The sequence below is a fragment of the Chlorocebus sabaeus genome, chromosome 10, assembly GCF_047675955.1.
Source record: "Chlorocebus sabaeus isolate Y175 chromosome 10, mChlSab1.0.hap1, whole genome shotgun sequence".
NCBI classification, from domain to species: Eukaryota; Metazoa; Chordata; class Mammalia; order Primates; family Cercopithecidae; genus Chlorocebus; species Chlorocebus sabaeus.
The window spans coordinates 17,864,956-17,882,146 of record NC_132913.1 but is presented as its reverse complement, the minus strand read 5'-3'; the positions used below and the strand labels follow the sequence as shown (position 1 = coordinate 17,882,146).

Sequence of the window (17,191 nt, the reverse complement as noted above, 5' to 3'; positions counted from 1 at the left end):
AGAAGATTGCCTGAAGATCTATCCAGCCTGTTAACTACGGCTTAGTACTTCCAGAATCCTGAGTGACAACACATGACCTGTGTGATGAGAGGAGCACAGAGCACAGGAACAACCAAAAGATTCTAAGCTCAGCTTCTTTCCCTATCGCATTTACAGAATAATTTTAAATTTCAGTTTCACCTCCACTACTTCAACTATTTTACCCTGTAAATTGCTGAAGGTCTTTGTGAACTATCGAACAGCAAAAACAAAAAGTAGAGGTATCTAGATAATAAACTTCAACCAAAAGTAGTCCTTTAGTAATTAAAATGTTACTTCATTAAGTTCTTTTTAAAAGAAAATTCCTCAGAAGTCCATTCTTTACATGCCTTCACCCTGTTGAGCTAAACAGGTCAGAAGTATAATAAACTCAATATTATTTTTAACTTGCGTTATTGGTGGTGCCACATGAGAAAAGAGCTGTTTTTGCCATTTTGGGCTGGATGATTAAAAAAAGAGAGAGAGAGAGAGCTGTTTGTATTTTAAATTTAATGTCATAAACAATTTTTAAAGGTAATAAAGAAGTTCTCAGAATGAAGCAGAAGGAAGGCTAAACTTCATTTTCGACTCATGGTAACACCAAAGCAATTTTAAGAATGTGAATAGGAAGCTAAACACTGCAAAGTGAATTCTTAAAAATCAGATTAGTTAGGAAATTTTGAAGAGAACTAAACTATTCACAGAAAACTTGAAAAGAATATTGATTAATCAAAAGCCTGTGAATCCTGGGACACACGTTTACTGGTATCTATGGTGAATAGAGTCCAAGAGCAGGTGCACAGTGAGCACATGTGCCTAAGTTTAAGAATTGCAATTAGGAGTATTTCATATTTAATTTAATCTTAGTAGAGGAACAGTTCAGATGTGATTTTAAAAACAGAATCCCTTCTCGTCTTCCTTCCTTGGTATTTTAACCATTACAAATTTATTCAGGAAAACTAAAATTATTTAAAGAAGAGGCATCTAGTTCTAGAGTAATCTGGCATATTCATATGAGAAAAAATTAGAAATCACTTGATACATCTATAATACACAAATACACATATAAACATTGTATTTTAATAACTCTTTGTCACTTCAATTTAAATCATTCCATTATGAAAATTTCTTAATTGAAGGGAGACTATTTCTTCAAAACTCTAAATTAAACAGAGCTTTATCAATTAAGGTGACAGCAATATAGCCTTTAGAAATACATATTTCTTCATTTTATAATAATACTTCCCCTTTAAAAATTTGCCATGGTTTGTCACAGATTTAAAATACAAGGCACCTAATGCTATAAAAGAATAATACAGTAAATGTAGTGTAAGTGAACCAGATATTTTCTCAAATATTTATTCTTTTTAAAGTCCCACGAAATTTGCACAAACATGCTTGTTGCATAAATTAAACATTTTTTGTGTGGTTAATTTGCAATATTCAACAAAACCCAAAAAATATCATCCATACTTACTACAGGTAGCTTATTTTAGCATTTTACCTGTCAGAAACACTGGTCTATGAATACTTAAGTGATTTCTTGAAAACATTTTCATAATATATTCCAGCATTTAACAAGTATGCGAAAATAAAGTCCCGGAACATTAGGATTTATTCCTTGATTAGTTCAAATGATTTCAACAGCTGAATTCCTTCAGATGTGTAAGGCAGGTTGGTCCTTTGGATGGACTGTAGACTGGAACTTCCTAGAACTGTAGTGATATGTACACAGCTACATAGCAAAGTGCTTCATTATGAAAATGAAGAAAACAGGTATGAGAAAAATATAGTTTAGAGTTTCAAAGAACTGAAACTGTTATTTTTCAGACTAGGCACTGAAACATTTTTTCTACAAAAACTTGCCAGAGATTGTCTCTTCGCTGTATAGTTCCATTATTGTGCTAAAAACAAAAACCACAGAAATGTGATTAGATTATAATTTCATAGTTTTAGTTTTCTACAGTTTACATTTTAAAAATCAAATTATCTTAAAATGAAATACCTATTTTCACGGTATACATACTTAATCACTGGATACTCAAATTTGGAGTACTAAGAACTTATGAATGTGACTTCTATAGCAAAAGCTGACATCAACATGAGAGACTGTGTATTAGCAGTTAGTTTTACTCCTGGTATATTCCACCATTACTCCTGCAAAGACAAAGACACTTGCCCAGTCTATTCTACTCTGTTGCAATCCATCTTCTTTAGTCTTCACTCTTTCTTCTTTACCCAGCTCTCACTTCTAAAAATACTGAAACCTTGCTGGATATGGGTGGGTTTAAGTGTGAGTATGAGAACAACGCACAGCATACCCAAGAAAAATAATGCATAAATTACAGCATTAAAAAGCTTTCAAGAATACAAAGTCCTCACTTAATGTCACAGGTTCTAGGAAACTGACTTTAGATCCCTGAATAACATTGTTTTGTTCAGTGTTGTTACATTATAATGTTGATGCAAAAAAAAAAGGTTTTGCTGTAATTTTGCTGAAAGTCACAGTTTATAAGAACCTATTGATGATGTTAAGTGAGGACTTACTATAATTGTGTTTATGGTTTTTTTTAATTTAAAGATGGCACATAAACACATATTTAGTTCCACTTGTTCTCCAAAACCTCACTAAAAAGAAAATAAAGGGTTAAAAAATATATTTTTCAATAGAAGTAAGGTCTCACTATGTTGCCCAGGCTAGTCTCAAACTCCTGAGCTCAAGTGATCCTCCCTCCTCAGCCTCCCAAAATGCTAGGATTACAGGCATGAGTCACTGTGCCCAGCTTGGAATTTTTTTCTTAAAAGGAATAAACCACATGGACAAAAAGAAAAGTAGAGAGATGAGAAAATAACAGCCAACTCTTAGTTAGCAATGGAAAAATAGGACCAGATATCTCTGTAAGGAGGGATGAAGAAACAACTAAAAACAGGAAGACTGGTATAATGTCTATAGCAAAAGCAGAGAGACACTCAGATGCTCTCTCTCACTTTTCACAGTTGGCCAAGTGCCTTTTCTCTAACCCAGGAGAAGACTTTAAGGTTTATTCTCCAAAAAGGGTAGTAACAGAGGATCTCTGGATAAGGGAAATACCAGGACAAATCCTACATGGCTCAGTTATAAGTAACAATTTTTTAGTGACAGCAATATAAACACTGACTACAGATCTATCCAAAATTATGCAATAACTATACAGGGATGATGAGGAGGCAGAACTGATATGGAGATAGGAGGCATGTGAGGTGGGAGCAGAGGAGGAGTAAAGTTGAAAATAATCTATCTTCATTGATCTCAGTGGAAAAGTCAGCTGAAGATGCCTAAAACTGAGAACTCATGGAACAGAAGTCATAAGCATGATACTTAGGGAGACAAGAAGGAAAACACCAAAGGAATCAGCTAAGAGTTTAATTTCCTCAGAGTGGGAAGAGAAGGAAAGCAGGATGGGCAGGGCAGGGAAGGGCAGGGGTAACTGCCTGTACAAAAAGTCTTGGAGAACTAGAGCTTAAACCATGTGCAGTATAAACTAGATTTAAAAACAGCCCACTCAAGAAAAACAGAAAACCAGGACTGTTAGCCGTAGGTTAGAAGCAAGTTTACCATGAGGATAATGAAACTTAAACTTCAAGCCCAACATAAGTGTTAACAATTGACAGGAGTTGTACAATGTTCTAGATAGGGAGGGAAAACTCAGTAGCAATCAAGAAATATTTCAATATAAATTGCCTAAAGATGTCTCAGAAAAAGGGGCCTGGATCCTCAGAATTCTAGTAGTTTATTGTGATCTTTCATTCTAAATAATCACTTTTGTACTTGCAAAATATGTATGTTGCATTTAATTCAAGCATCCATTCAGCAAAATGTCATGTACTCTATCATCAAAGACATATAAAAGACACTATTTCTTAAAATGTAAAAAATGGGAAAATATTCCAGAAGCATTGTTAAATGACAAAGCAATGTCAGAGAATGAGGATATACACTGTGCCAGTTATGTAAAACACACACATAAAAGACTAGCATTTTCCAACCAGTATATTGTATACCAGAATATTACATTTTTCTTACTTTTATCATCAGAGAAAAAATTTTTTTCTAAAGCATATTATTAAATAAAATGACCCTTAGCATGAATAAAAATAAGAGTTAAAACTTCCTGATCATTTGAGTCAGGCACTATTGTACATACTTTATATTTACCAAGTATTTACTATTTTAACACCCTTATAAGGGAGGTTCTATTGTAATCCCATTTCACAAATAAGAAAACCAGAGCACCAAGGGATTAAGAACCTTGCATAGGGCCACACAGCTAGTATGTGCAGAAGATAGAATTGGAGCCCAGGCTTTAGCCCCTTTAGCCTTTAAGGCTGTATGGCCTCTCAAACAACTAATTATAAAAATCAATCCTGGCCAGGCGCGGTGGCTCATGCTTTTAATCCCAGCACTCTGGGAGGCCGAGGCGGGCAGATACGAGGTCAGGAGATCAAGACCATCCTGGCTAACACGGTGAAACCCCATGTCTACTAAAAATACAAAAAATTAGCCGGGCGTGGTGGCAGGCACCTGTAGTCCCAGCTACTCGGGAGGCTGAGGCAAGAGAATGGCGTGAACCCGGGAGGCGGAGCTTGCAGTGAGCCGAGTTCGGGCCACTGTACTCCAGCCTGGGCAACAGAGTGAGACTCCATCTCAAAAAAAAAAAAAAAAAACAATCCTTTGTTTGAATATTATATCAACAGAGTGAGACTCCATCTCAAAAAAAAAAAAAAAAAAAACAATCCTTTGTTTGAATATTATACAAATAAGAACCATATTCAATAGTAAACCCAGCTCACATACAAACCTGGGCTACAGACAACAGCTAACTAGCTCCATCCTCCTGAGAAACACTGTGCATAGAAATGAGACTCTCACACTGTTCGCTGTCTTCTGGAACTCTTGAGAAAAAAAAAAAAAGGCAATAATTAAGGAAAGCTTTAGAGCTGAAAAGGAACCTTAAACCTTATTTATTCCATTGGCTGAAGCTATGTGGGCAGGATACAAGTCAGTGGAAGAACAAACACTAGAATAAAATTTCCCAAGAACTTGTACCAAGTTAGCAGTTTTTGTTTTTGTTTTTTAAATAAGAGATAGGGTCTCACTTTTTGTTTCTTAAATAAGAGACAGGGTATCACTCTGTCGCCCACGCTAAAGCGTAGTGGTGCTATCATAGTTCACTGCAGCTTTGAATTCCTGGGTTCAAGTGATCCTCCTACCTCAGCCTCCCAAGTAGCTTGGGACTACAGGTATATGCCATCATGTCTGGGTAATTTTTTTTTATTTTCTTAGAGACAGGGTCTTGATATGTTGCCCAGGCTGGTCTTGAGCTCCTAACCTCAAGCAATCCTCCCACCTCAGCCTCTAGAGTCACTGGAATCAAGTTCTTTTCATAGCAAAATATAAAAAGTTTTCATTCTTAAATAGAAAGAAATTGGAAAGAAAAATTGAGGCAATACTATTCTATCACGAATTATGTTCAAACCAATAAAAGTTTTCTATATTTAAGTTTGTTATGGCAAAACAGTAAACCTTTTGGTATTACCTGTGAATCAAAACTTTTTTTTAAAAATGTAGTTATTAGGCAGGCAAATCACTTGTGGTCGGGAATTCAAGGCCAGCCTGGCCAACATGGTGAAACCCTGTCTCTACTAAAAATACAAAAATTAGCTGGGCATGGTGGTGTGTGCCTGTGATCCCAGCTACTCAGGAGGCTGAGGCAGAGAATCACTTGAACCCAGGAGGCAGAGGTTGCAGTGAGCTGAGGTCATGCCATTGCACTCCAGGCTGGGCTACAGAGCAAGACTGTCAAGAAAGAGAAAAGAAGAAGAAAGAAAGAGAGAAAGAAAAGGAAAGAGAGAGAGAAAGAGAAAGAATCTTATTACCCAAAAGATCTAAACAAATTATTTTATTTTTATCTGCCATAACATGTAAGTTATCATCTTTCAATAATTCCTCACAAAATCTCTAAAAGCTAGGCCAGCATGATGCAATTCTCAGTTATCTAGCAAACACTATTTTAAAAAATGTGTACTGGGACTAAACTTACCTCTGAATTCGATGTTTTCTGCATATAAAAGCAAATATTCTTCTGATTCCCACCATCACAGGATCCCAATTATTATAATGGCATAGGAGAGTTACAATAAAAAATGAAAAAAATACAGGGATAGCTCCTGCAAAAAATAACCAAGAAAACTGCACCTAAAAATAAAAGATAGAGGAAAAAACACACCCACAATTATCATTAAGGCAATTTCCCCCTTCAATGTAAGTTTTCTATTTGTGAAAACTAGCAGGAATAAGAACAACGGGAAGACAAAATTAAACACTGACAGTGTATTAAGTGTATTATTATTAAGTAAGAATTCAAGACTTCAACTTACAATTCCATGTACCTAAATTACCAGCAACAATAGTTCTTGCTTGGAAAACAGGCTAAAGGAAAGCCAAAAAACATACTTTCCATGTATAGGCGTTGCACACTGAGAGTAGCGATATACAGTATGAAACTCTGGTCCTGCACACACCATGTTGCTCATTCCTTTTTCACTGTTTGCTGCCTGGTCTCAAATAGTTCCCTCTTCCTCAATTTCTGCAGTCATCTTCAAAAAATGTACATTTTCGTAAAAACTTATAGTTGTGCTATCCTGTGTATGCTACAGTTCTTATGACAGTACCAAAAACAAATTAAGTGCAAATTTATGACACTCAAAACTAGCAATAAATGAAAAAACCTCAAAATGAAATAATGACTGAGTAAAATAAAGAAAAAAATATAGGAATATTTTTACTAAGGAATATTAGCCAGAGAAGACAAGCAACAAGACAAGCCTCATCAGTAAAGGGCCCTCTGATGTCAACAAGTCTGATCCTCCAATCCATCATTTATCAGGGTTGTCAAGAAAATAAAAAATATCTGTAAGTAGGGTGGAGGCATTAAAATAAAAAAGAAAAAAAATAAGAAAAAAATAAACAGGAAAACAAATATATAAATAAAAAGAAAATAAAAAATAATGAGATGCCATAAAGTTACCAAAACAAAACTAATTCTTCCTTTTCACTAGTTCACTTTTACTATCTAGACTCAACTAAAGATCAGAAACAATTGTCAAAGAAGCCTACACCAATCAGCTACTGAGACTTAAGTGCAGCACACAGGAGGTTTGCTTTAAAAAAATGATGAAAATAGTAACTTCTATCTGTAAAATAGGGAAGGAAAACTGTGTTTGCCCTCTTTGAGAATTCCAAAAAAAAAAAAAAGTCTGGAATCACAGGCAAGACTCCCTCTGGTGGAAAACATATACCATTCCATTTCATAGCACCATTAGTCAGAGTAAAGGGGTTTTGTGAGCATAATGTCTTTTATGAGGGAACTCACAGTGCATAACACAAGAATAATAACTGGTGATTTTTAACACGCAGGCCCTATTTGTATGGTATTCATCCACGGTGACTGAGTCAGCCTGAGAACACCCCAGAAAGAATAGTCATTAAACTAAAAAGTCTTCATTTAGTTATGAAATTACCAATATATTTTAACATATTCCTGGAATATTTGCCAGAATGACTAATAATCAGGAAAAACCATGCTGTATTTAAATTACCAAGATCAGAAAAGGTATTAAGAAGTTATAAATAATGCAATTAAAAATGTAGCTATAGTTGACAGAATGATTTCATGAATATTCAACTAAAAACCTTCTTTCATAACTGAATCAAAGCAAACTTAATAAAGACAGATAAAGCCCTAGAAGATGTTAGAAGGCAAGTTCGCTTGCAACAATGTAGTTGTGTATATGTTGTCTCATAATAAAAAACTTCTAATTTGATTTCCAACAAGCTAAGACAAAAGAAATGAAGCCACTTATTACAACAAAGAAAATTACCTATGTAAACAAAAAATTGTTTTCTAATTCCTAAATATATCTGAATATAAAATAGAATATGATCAGGGATGCTTCCTATTATATAAAATAATTATAAATAGACTTAAATAACCAATTTGTTTCAAGCACAATAATGTTAATAAATGCTAACATTTCAGAAGCTATAAATAAATACAGTTAGCTAAGTGAACCTAAAACTCTATAAAAGTAGATTTCTCTTATCATGTTTCTGTCACAGTTCTGGACACATCCTGCTTCTTTTTCCAGATGGAATCTCCCTAACCTCAATCCCAACACCAACGCACAGCCTACTCCTTTAACTGATTGCCCAGTTCTAGATATGAAGACAATCAAGAAAACCAAATCTTTTTCCTGATTGTCTTCATATCTAGAACTCAGCAATCAGTTAAAGTTTGTTATGTTTTTATAATTAATTTCTTGTACATACATTTTCCCCTGTTTTGCCTTTATCCTAAAATACTTTATTAAACAAATTATAACCATTATTATTTGTAATGATAATTATTAAATGAGTAATCATTTAATGAAATTAGGTCCCCTGTGACTACTCTCTTAAAAATTCCTGAACATTAACCTGCAATTTTTTTTCAATCTACGAAAGCTTATGTTTTTAAAATATCAGTACAATAAAGATGATTTACACAGTAGTCTACGAAAATCCTCTAACAAGTAGCACTTTCCCAGTTTCACAACCATTTTGGTTCATATTCAGGATTATGACCTGAAGATGAAGAAGGACCTAGATATTACTTAAATCTATAAAAGAATGATTTGTAATAATGTGTAATGTTAGTGTTATATAGAATACCCACATTCTTTGAAAATGCAAGTTACGTAAGATAATTAATTCTCAATTAAGGAGAGAATCTCAGTTCTTTAACCATGACAAATAAGTAAGAATTTACTGAGCCATAAAACAAAGTTAAATATCAGTAGAGAATTGTTTTATAAATAGAGAAGATATATAGCACTAAGCATATTTCACTTTTATATATATATATTTTTTTGAGACAGAATCTTGTTCTGTTGCCCAGGCTGGAGTGCAGTAGCATGATCTCAGCTCACTGCAACCTCCATCTCCCAGGTTCAAGTGATTCTCCTGCCTCAGCCTCCCAAGTAGCTGGAATTACAGGTACACACCACCACACCCAGCTAATTTTTGTATTTTTAGTAGAGTTGGGGTTTCACTATGTTGGCCAGGCTGGTCTCGAACTCCTGACCTCATGTGATCCGCCTGGCTTAGCCTCCCACGTGCTGGGATTACAGGCATGAGCCACAGCACCCGGCCACTTTTATCTTAAAAACTGCACAAAGACCTAAAGAAAAATAGCTTTAAAAATTTGACTATTGCTTGTACACATTATAAACCTCTGGGCCTTGAAATATTTCCCTCTTCAAATTATATTAGAATGAAACACACACACACTTCTGTGACTTAGCGGTTGTACTTAAATGCCTACATCTACTGAACTGTGTGATAAATGGCTATGCTCCATCTTTCAGTGTGGGCAACAGCATACCTCTGTTCTTCCTGCTACACCTAGGAGCACTGAATAAACTCTTCCCTTCTAGGCTGCTGGCAGAAACATCCCAGATTCTCTTTTCTGTGGTGTTAGCATTGCCAATATTATTACAAGAATCCCCACATCCATACTAGGCCTTCAGAGAAGAGGGATAGGACACCCACTCTGCTGAGTCCAGAGAGAGATGGCTAACATTCACGGCCAACAACATTATTCATGTACTGCTCATATCTTCGGTAGTATCAGCACAGTGTTAAGGAACCTGTGATAGGGTTCATCGCAGAAACTAAAATGCTTATACGATAAAATGTGACTTACCAAAGAACATCTGGAACAGAATCAGCTCTAAAACTGGAGAACTACATATGAAGATGATGCCCTTAACTTAGAAATGTAGGGAAAAAAATGGAAAAGCTAAAAATGGAAATTATCTATTTCTTTGGTACTTTTTGTATTTCTATGTAGTAAAGCACCTTGGGAGAGAAAGCATCAAGTATTATTTATGTTTGTATCCTTATAATTAAATCGCATCTCAACTTTCATTATGTTTGTTTTAATAACATACCTAAAATATCTATGAATAATAGTTTCCTTACCTTTTGCATACACATGTCAGCTATTATGGACAGAGGTATTGTAAGGCTTAGTGCAAGTGTGCCTATCAATGATGAGGTAAGAAAGCAGCCCCTAAAAAAAAGAAAATAGACATTTCTATATTAAAAAAATTAAACAACCAAAGAAAAACACTGAACAAAGACTTTCTTATAATATAGGCTTGTGAGACCAGGAGCAAAGATAAGAGGTTAGGATGGATTGAGACATAAAATATAATAAAGTCATTAAGATGATTCTCAAAGTTTTTCTTCAAATATTAAAAATACAAATATGTAAGTATAAAAAGCTCAAAATATTTTATGCTATTTTCAAGATCTGTTTGCAAATATTCAACTTTGGGTTTATAGCTTATATTTCATTAATTTTTTAAAAAACCTGTTGAACAGTTATTACAGTTTTGTGATGATACGTAGATAACAAAGGAAACAGCATTATTAATGTTGCAGGACAATACTTCACACATAGACTTTAAGGAAGTGATAAGCCAACATGTGATTCTGTCACCAAGAAAAATATCTCACCTTCATGAACACTAAAATAGTGTGTTATTCTTTTGATTTGGCTTGGCATAAAAAAGAAAGGCTTGAATATTCTTTAAAAATATCTTCTTGTTGTTTTCCATTTTTCTAACAATTGTCCTAACCAAAAGTTAAGTTCTTTAATTTCACCTTGAATTATCAATGTGGGTATGAAATTTTGAAATATCTATCTGCATATAATTTTGTTGAATTGAAAGAAAATATTATACCCAATGGAGACAGATGAGCCATTTATGAAGACTGATAATTTGGGTTTATAAGGAGAAAATGAATTATAAGCCAAGACAAAACCATAATGTATATCGTTAGGACTACAGATCCATAGAAGTTATAGGCAAGTAAAATCTAGCTCAGTATATGTCAGAATTAATAATGCTGTCCTGCAATAAAAGGGGCTATCTCTCAATAAAGTGTCACTAGAAGTACTGAACAGAGGCTGAACAATTAGTCCTTTTTGATGAGGTAAAGGGAATTTAAGTACTTGTGGTTCCCACTACTTAGTTGCTCTGTGAAAAGAGCGTTCGGGGTCAAATATAGCATATGTTCTTGGATATTTGTCATGCAGAGTACTATAATAAAAAACCTGGAAGGTAGAATTATAAAGCCTGTTTGACTTAATCCAGCTTTTAAGGTGGATCCAATTTAGCTGATGGCTAAAGCCTTTTGTCATCTATTAATAGTTCAGGTTAAAACAATCGAGTATCTAAAATGTACATAATTAAAGATGAAAAAATTAATGAGTAAATGGATTACGATTTTAAAGAATTTTAGATCAGCAAAGGAGTTTAGATAAGAACATAAATTACTACAATACAAAGTAAATCTTTAAGTATTACACAAAAGAGAGTGAATATGGGGGATCCAAGAAAACAGATATTCCTTAACTGGGCAGGGAGACACAGCAGTATAGGCAGAGCATTAAGGAAGACTCCACAAAAAAGTCCATTTCTGTTGCAGTCTTTCACAAGGGAAAACTAGTTAACAGTTTCAATGGGTATGTAATAAAATTCATTTTATTCATTTATGTTTTATTCATTCTATTCATTTAAGTTTCTATTAAATAAAAATAGGACTAAGTATAAAGCTCTGTTATTTGAAAGGTTTCTCAAACTCCATACATGATACTGTCTTCAAATTATTTTAAGTTTATTATTACATATCAATATATGGGATATATAGCATATCAAAGTATGTTAACATCTCAAATCAATCAGAGTTTAAGGTTTACATATCTGGCTCACCCATATGAAAGGTCCTGAAAATAAATAAAACAAAAACACCTATGAACAAGCAAACAGATATTCCAAAGCCTCTTAAATAAGCACCGTCTCCTGGATTCTCAATTAGAACTCATGCCTTCACACTTGGCATACATAACTCATACATTCGGATATCCATTAGATAATGACTACTTTCATTTGCATAATACTCCACTTTCTAAAACATTTTTATAGATTTAGACCATTCATATTCATTCCTTCATTCAACAAGTATTTATTGAGCTCCTTCTGTGGACAAGGCACTACTCTGGAATGGGCACACAGAAGTTAAAAAACCAAGTCCCTGCTCTAGTGGAGTTAAAGTATTCAGTTTTATGTGTGTTGCAGAATGGGGTGCACAAGAAGGGCCACCAGCAAACAGACAAAATATAAACGCTTAAAATATCCAAAAATGAATCCACTGATAATTAATAATTGGAGAATAAACAGTACATACCACAACCACAGGAACTCTGAGAGTACTGTTCCAATAAGGCCATTAATGATAATGCACATTAATACTACTTTATTGGGAAACTCGAAGTCCTCAAATCCAGTATAATGAAGTAAAAAGAAACCTGGCCATAAGAGCAGCAGATTAAATAAACCTACAAAACCTGAACATGTATAAAAGAAACAAAAGTTAAAATTGTGATTTATTTCTATTCTCCAAGCTTATTAACTCTAAAATCAAAATTAGATTTTGCACAAAAGCACTCTGGGAGGTGTCAATAGCTAAACCTTCTGTTGGTTTGTTTTTAAGTCAGTCCTGTGAATAGCTCAAAACCATAAAAAGAAAACTGTCTGAAGCAACTGGTGATCAGTCAGTTCAACTATCCCACTGTATGGGAGCACTACTGTGGAGTAAACCACTTAGGACAACTCAACAAGAAGGGCTGTTAGCCTTAGCAACTGACAATATAGTGCCTTAGAACTTAAAAGAAATAACTGGTATGTATGGTTTGTGTATTCAGCCTAAATTAATTTTAAAGAATTGGATGGTTTGCTTTCTGATTCAAGTATTTATGTCCAAAACACTTGTGCTATGCGAGCAGTAATGGAAGAAGTTCCAAAGGAGATAAAACTCTTGGTTCCTGCATTCCCAGACCTCTAGCTAGTTAGTGAGAAAGTTTGTACACTCAAAGAGCTATTCAACATATGAGCAAAGTACAGACTGACCAGTTATTAAGGAAAGCCATCCCACATAATGGTTAAGTGTGTGCTCGGCAGTCTGACTGCCTGGGTCCAATCCCAGCTCTATCTATCATTGAATAGTAGTGCAAACCTTATACCTCTTTTAAGCCTTAGTTTTCCAATCTATAAACATAAAATAAAATTTAATAATATTTAATTAGGTTGCTGGCAAGATTAAACACATAAAATATAGCATAGTATCTGGCACAGAGTAAGCATTTAATAAAAGTTAGCAAATATTACTATAGAAATTAAGTTTATATATGACTATATACATATGAAAGTAAAGACTATAAAGAAAAAAGATTACAACTGTATAAATTTTGTTGTACTTTCTATGTAGTTTATGTCACAAATTTGCTATATGATTTATGCGGTAACTATATAGCTTTCTTAAAAGAAAATTAAATTACAGTAGATATATAATTGATACTTACTATGTTACCTAAATAATAAACCGGTAATTAGGATGCCTAATTAAATCTTAACAGGGCAGGAGCACACACTCTCTATCTGATGCTAAAGACTCACAGCCACCCCACTTCTGTGAAAGGAGGGGCAAATAAGTCTGCCTTTCCCAGCAAGTTCCCACCCTCCACCCCACCCCATCTTCTGCAGCTCATGACTAATTGATGGAGGCTTTATGAGGCCGGCCATCATGGCTCAAGGCCCAGACATATTAGCTGCTCTCCCTCTGCTCCCCGCCCCAGCACCTGCAATGAATTGGGCCAAACCTCAGTTATACTTGTGTGCCACATGGTTCTTTCCCCTTCTCTATCTTGCTTCCTTCACTCCAAGTTTTTCCTTCAGTGAACTCCCCACAATAAATCACCTACACAAATTCCCCATCTCATATCCTGTTTTAGGGAGCCCAACTATTATGGTTTGGCTCTGTGTCCCCACCCAAATCTCATCTCGAATTGTAATCCCCACGTGTCAGGGAGGGACCTGGTGGGAGGTGACTGGATCATGGGGGCGGTTCCCCCATGCTGTTCACATCACAGTGAGTTCTTACAAGATTTGATGGTTTTAACGGGTTTGGCAGTTCCCCCTTCACAAGTTCTCTCTCTCTTGCCAGTGTGTAAAACATGCCTTGCTTCCCCTTCACCTTATGCCATGATTGTAAGTTTCCTGAGGCCTCCCCAGTCATGCAGAACTGTGAATCAATTAAACGTCTTTTGTTTATAAATTACCCAGTCTCACGTAGTTTTTTATAGCAGTGGGAAAACACACTAATACACCACCTTCAGACATCTATTGATTAAAAAAACAACAACAAGAGAACACATATACAGGACACATGACCTAAAATGCGTAAATAACATTACAAAGTTGTTTTAATGAGACACCAAAATGTGGCATTACCAAGAACTAAATCTATTTCCTGCTCCCTGAAGTGCTGAGTCTATGAAATCCCACATAAATTAACATCCTTTGACCTAAAGACAAAAGTCCCAGTGACTCCACCTATTCCCTAGACTGCCCAGAATCTGGCACCACACACCTTTCTGTTCTTCCACAAAGCGAAGTTCCAGCACAATCATTCAGATCTACTCACTGCTCCCTGTTAAGCCTCTGCTCAAACTCCCTTGCCTGAAGAGCCCCCAATATCCCAATCCTGACTTCTCCAAATCCTGTCTATTCTAAAGCCCAGGGCAGATCAATACTGCTTTACATATCACATCACATATGAACAGGACCAACACAAGCTACATGTCTATATGCACTCTCCCTAATATGAATAAATTAAGCAATTTTTCCTGCAAGTTGTCAACGTTTAAATTTTTAAAAAGTACCACTGACCCAACCACCTACCTCTAACACTAAAAAAAACTAGCATTTTATTCCATTCCAAATAAAATTTTCTATGACTGCCAAATAAAATATCATTAAAATTATCTTTTCTTTTTTAAGAGACAGCATCTTATTCTGTCACCCAGGCTAGGGTGTAGAGACACATTCATAGCTCACTGCAGACTTGAACTCCTGGACTCAAGTGATTCTCCTGCCTCAGCCTCTCAAGTAGCTGGGATTACAGACACATACAACCAAACCTGGCTATTAAGCTATATTTCTTGAATTCTGTATTTAAAAAGAATTTAAGCAATCACTCAGCCTCATGGCTTTTCAAACATTTTATTTTTGTTAGTCTTCAGATACAGCTATTTAAACTATTTTTAGTTTTAAAATAGTCTTTTAAAAAAAAAAATTAAACAGAAATGCGGTCTTCCTGTGTTGACCAGGCTGATCTTAAATCCCTGGCTTCAAGCAATCCTCCTGCCTCAGCCTCTCAAAGTGCTGGGATCACAGGAGTGAGCCACCATGCCCAACCATAAGAAATATCTTTACTACAAATTAAATTCTAATGCAAAATGCTCAACAAAGTAGAGCTGTTCCACAGGTGAAGCAGCAAAGGAGTCCAAGAACTAGACCCGTGCATGCAACTCTATTTGCTTCCAACCATCCCAGGAGCCTATCTATTCCCTAAATCACAGTTTAGAGGCCATTCATCTAGTCCAATTTCCTCATATTCCAGATGTCTACGAGATAAATAAAGTTACAACAGCTGGATTCCAGGTCTCCTGACTCCTTGTAAGCTGCACTTTGAACTCTTATCACTGAGCTTCTTTATCTATTTATATTCAGATATCTTTTGAAAGATAGCTTGTCAATGTGTTCTTCTTCTGCAGTCCTACAGATGTCACAAGTTCTTTCCTGAACTGATGTTAGGCAAAGGAAAATGTATAAACCATATCTAGAAACTATAATTGGGTAATTTGAGAAGGAATCTATATTATAAAAGTGTCTGTGTCTTAAAGATAAAATGCAAATGAAAACCCTTTAAATGGCCCACAATTTTTGATGTAAATAAGTATATAGACTGCGAGAACATTAAACATATAATTTGGGGGCAGTCTCCCCGATCCTTTGCTAACTATTCAAAACTGGCAAAATGTAAAATACAGCAGGTAAACTCTCACATGCTTATAAGAGCATAACTCTGTCATATCGCTGAGATAAATATCTGACTTGCAGTCTGAAGACATCAATTTGAAAAAAAGTGTTAGGAGTTTCCGTCACACACTAAGGAGATGGGCATTCCCTCATAGGTACACAACCATGCAGGATAAAGTAAACATTGGGATTGGCCTTCATAATCTTTAAATGGTTTTAAAGAATCATATGGAAGAAAAAAAAACAAAAAAAGGGTTCCCTATTCCGTCCAAAAAAACAAAAGCAAACCCCTGTGTTAGACATTTACAGTAAATAGCCTCACAAGTTAAATATATTCTTACCAAAGAACATTGGAATATCCAATTTGTCTTCTCTATCTACTTTTCTCTTAATCATAACAATATAGACAGCATAGAGCATGGCTCCAGCAAGAGACCAAATGGAACCTGTAAAAATCAACATGATTTAAAGCAACCACTCATTAATTCATTCAATATACACTTAAAATCCAATAATGTGTCAGATAATATTGCAAGAATATACCAAAGTGAAAAGACATATAATTAGATAAATCACCTTTATATTGATACAAAGATATATAATGAAAAGGTATAGCCTACCCCATCCACATCTTTTAGGAGTACAGGAAGGAGTTTAGTGTGTTAACAAATAAATGCAAAAGCATTCACCTCAATGTTCTGACCAAAACCTATACATATTATAATAATACAACTAAAAAGTAACACTTTGTTTTTAATTTGGAAATGCATGTTTCTTATTTTACCCTACATAAACAATCTTGACACCTGGCATTTTCCAACTTAACAAGTTTCTTTCCATCACTAAGCTGTTGCTTGTATTGTCTTCCTTACCCCCATATATCATTCTTAATATGTATTGCACTACCACTCCCATCTTAAAGGCTCTGTTAAAGTTTCATTTCTTCCACAAAGCATCCTCTTTCTAATCTGCTGCATTTCCATTCTGCCTTCTGTTTTAGACAATACTTACTATTGTCAAGTATGGTATTAGTTTAATCCCTAGTAGCTTCATTTTATAAATCTCATATTGTTCCAAATCAAGAACTCCTTGAAAACTACAAACACATAATTTATACTTTTTAATGTTCCAAAATAGCTAACATAAT

The 17,191-nt window shown here is 34.9% G+C and overlaps 1 protein-coding gene across 2 annotated transcripts in view; it reads right to left on the bottom strand.

The window, feature by feature from the left end:
* Window positions 1-511: 511 nt before the first annotated feature.
* The window catches only part of SLC35F5 (solute carrier family 35 member F5), a 42,253-nt gene continuing 25,573 nt past the window's right edge, over window positions 512-17,191 (bottom strand). The window contains exons 11-16 of one of the 2 annotated variants that reach the window (XM_007964761.3): window positions 16,386-16,490; window positions 12,353-12,512; window positions 10,079-10,169; window positions 6,099-6,253; window positions 4,857-4,950; window positions 512-1,922 (exon numbers count right to left, since the gene is read on the bottom strand). In XM_007964761.3, the coding sequence (XP_007962952.2) occupies window positions 4,875-4,950; window positions 6,099-6,253; window positions 10,079-10,169; window positions 12,353-12,512; window positions 16,386-16,490 (587 nt within the window). In that variant the 3' untranslated portion in view covers window positions 512-1,922; window positions 4,857-4,874. The remainder of the gene's footprint in view (window positions 1,923-4,856; window positions 4,951-6,098; window positions 6,254-10,078; window positions 10,170-12,352; window positions 12,513-16,385; window positions 16,491-17,191) is intronic. The other variant, XM_007964762.3, reaches the window with a different exon arrangement.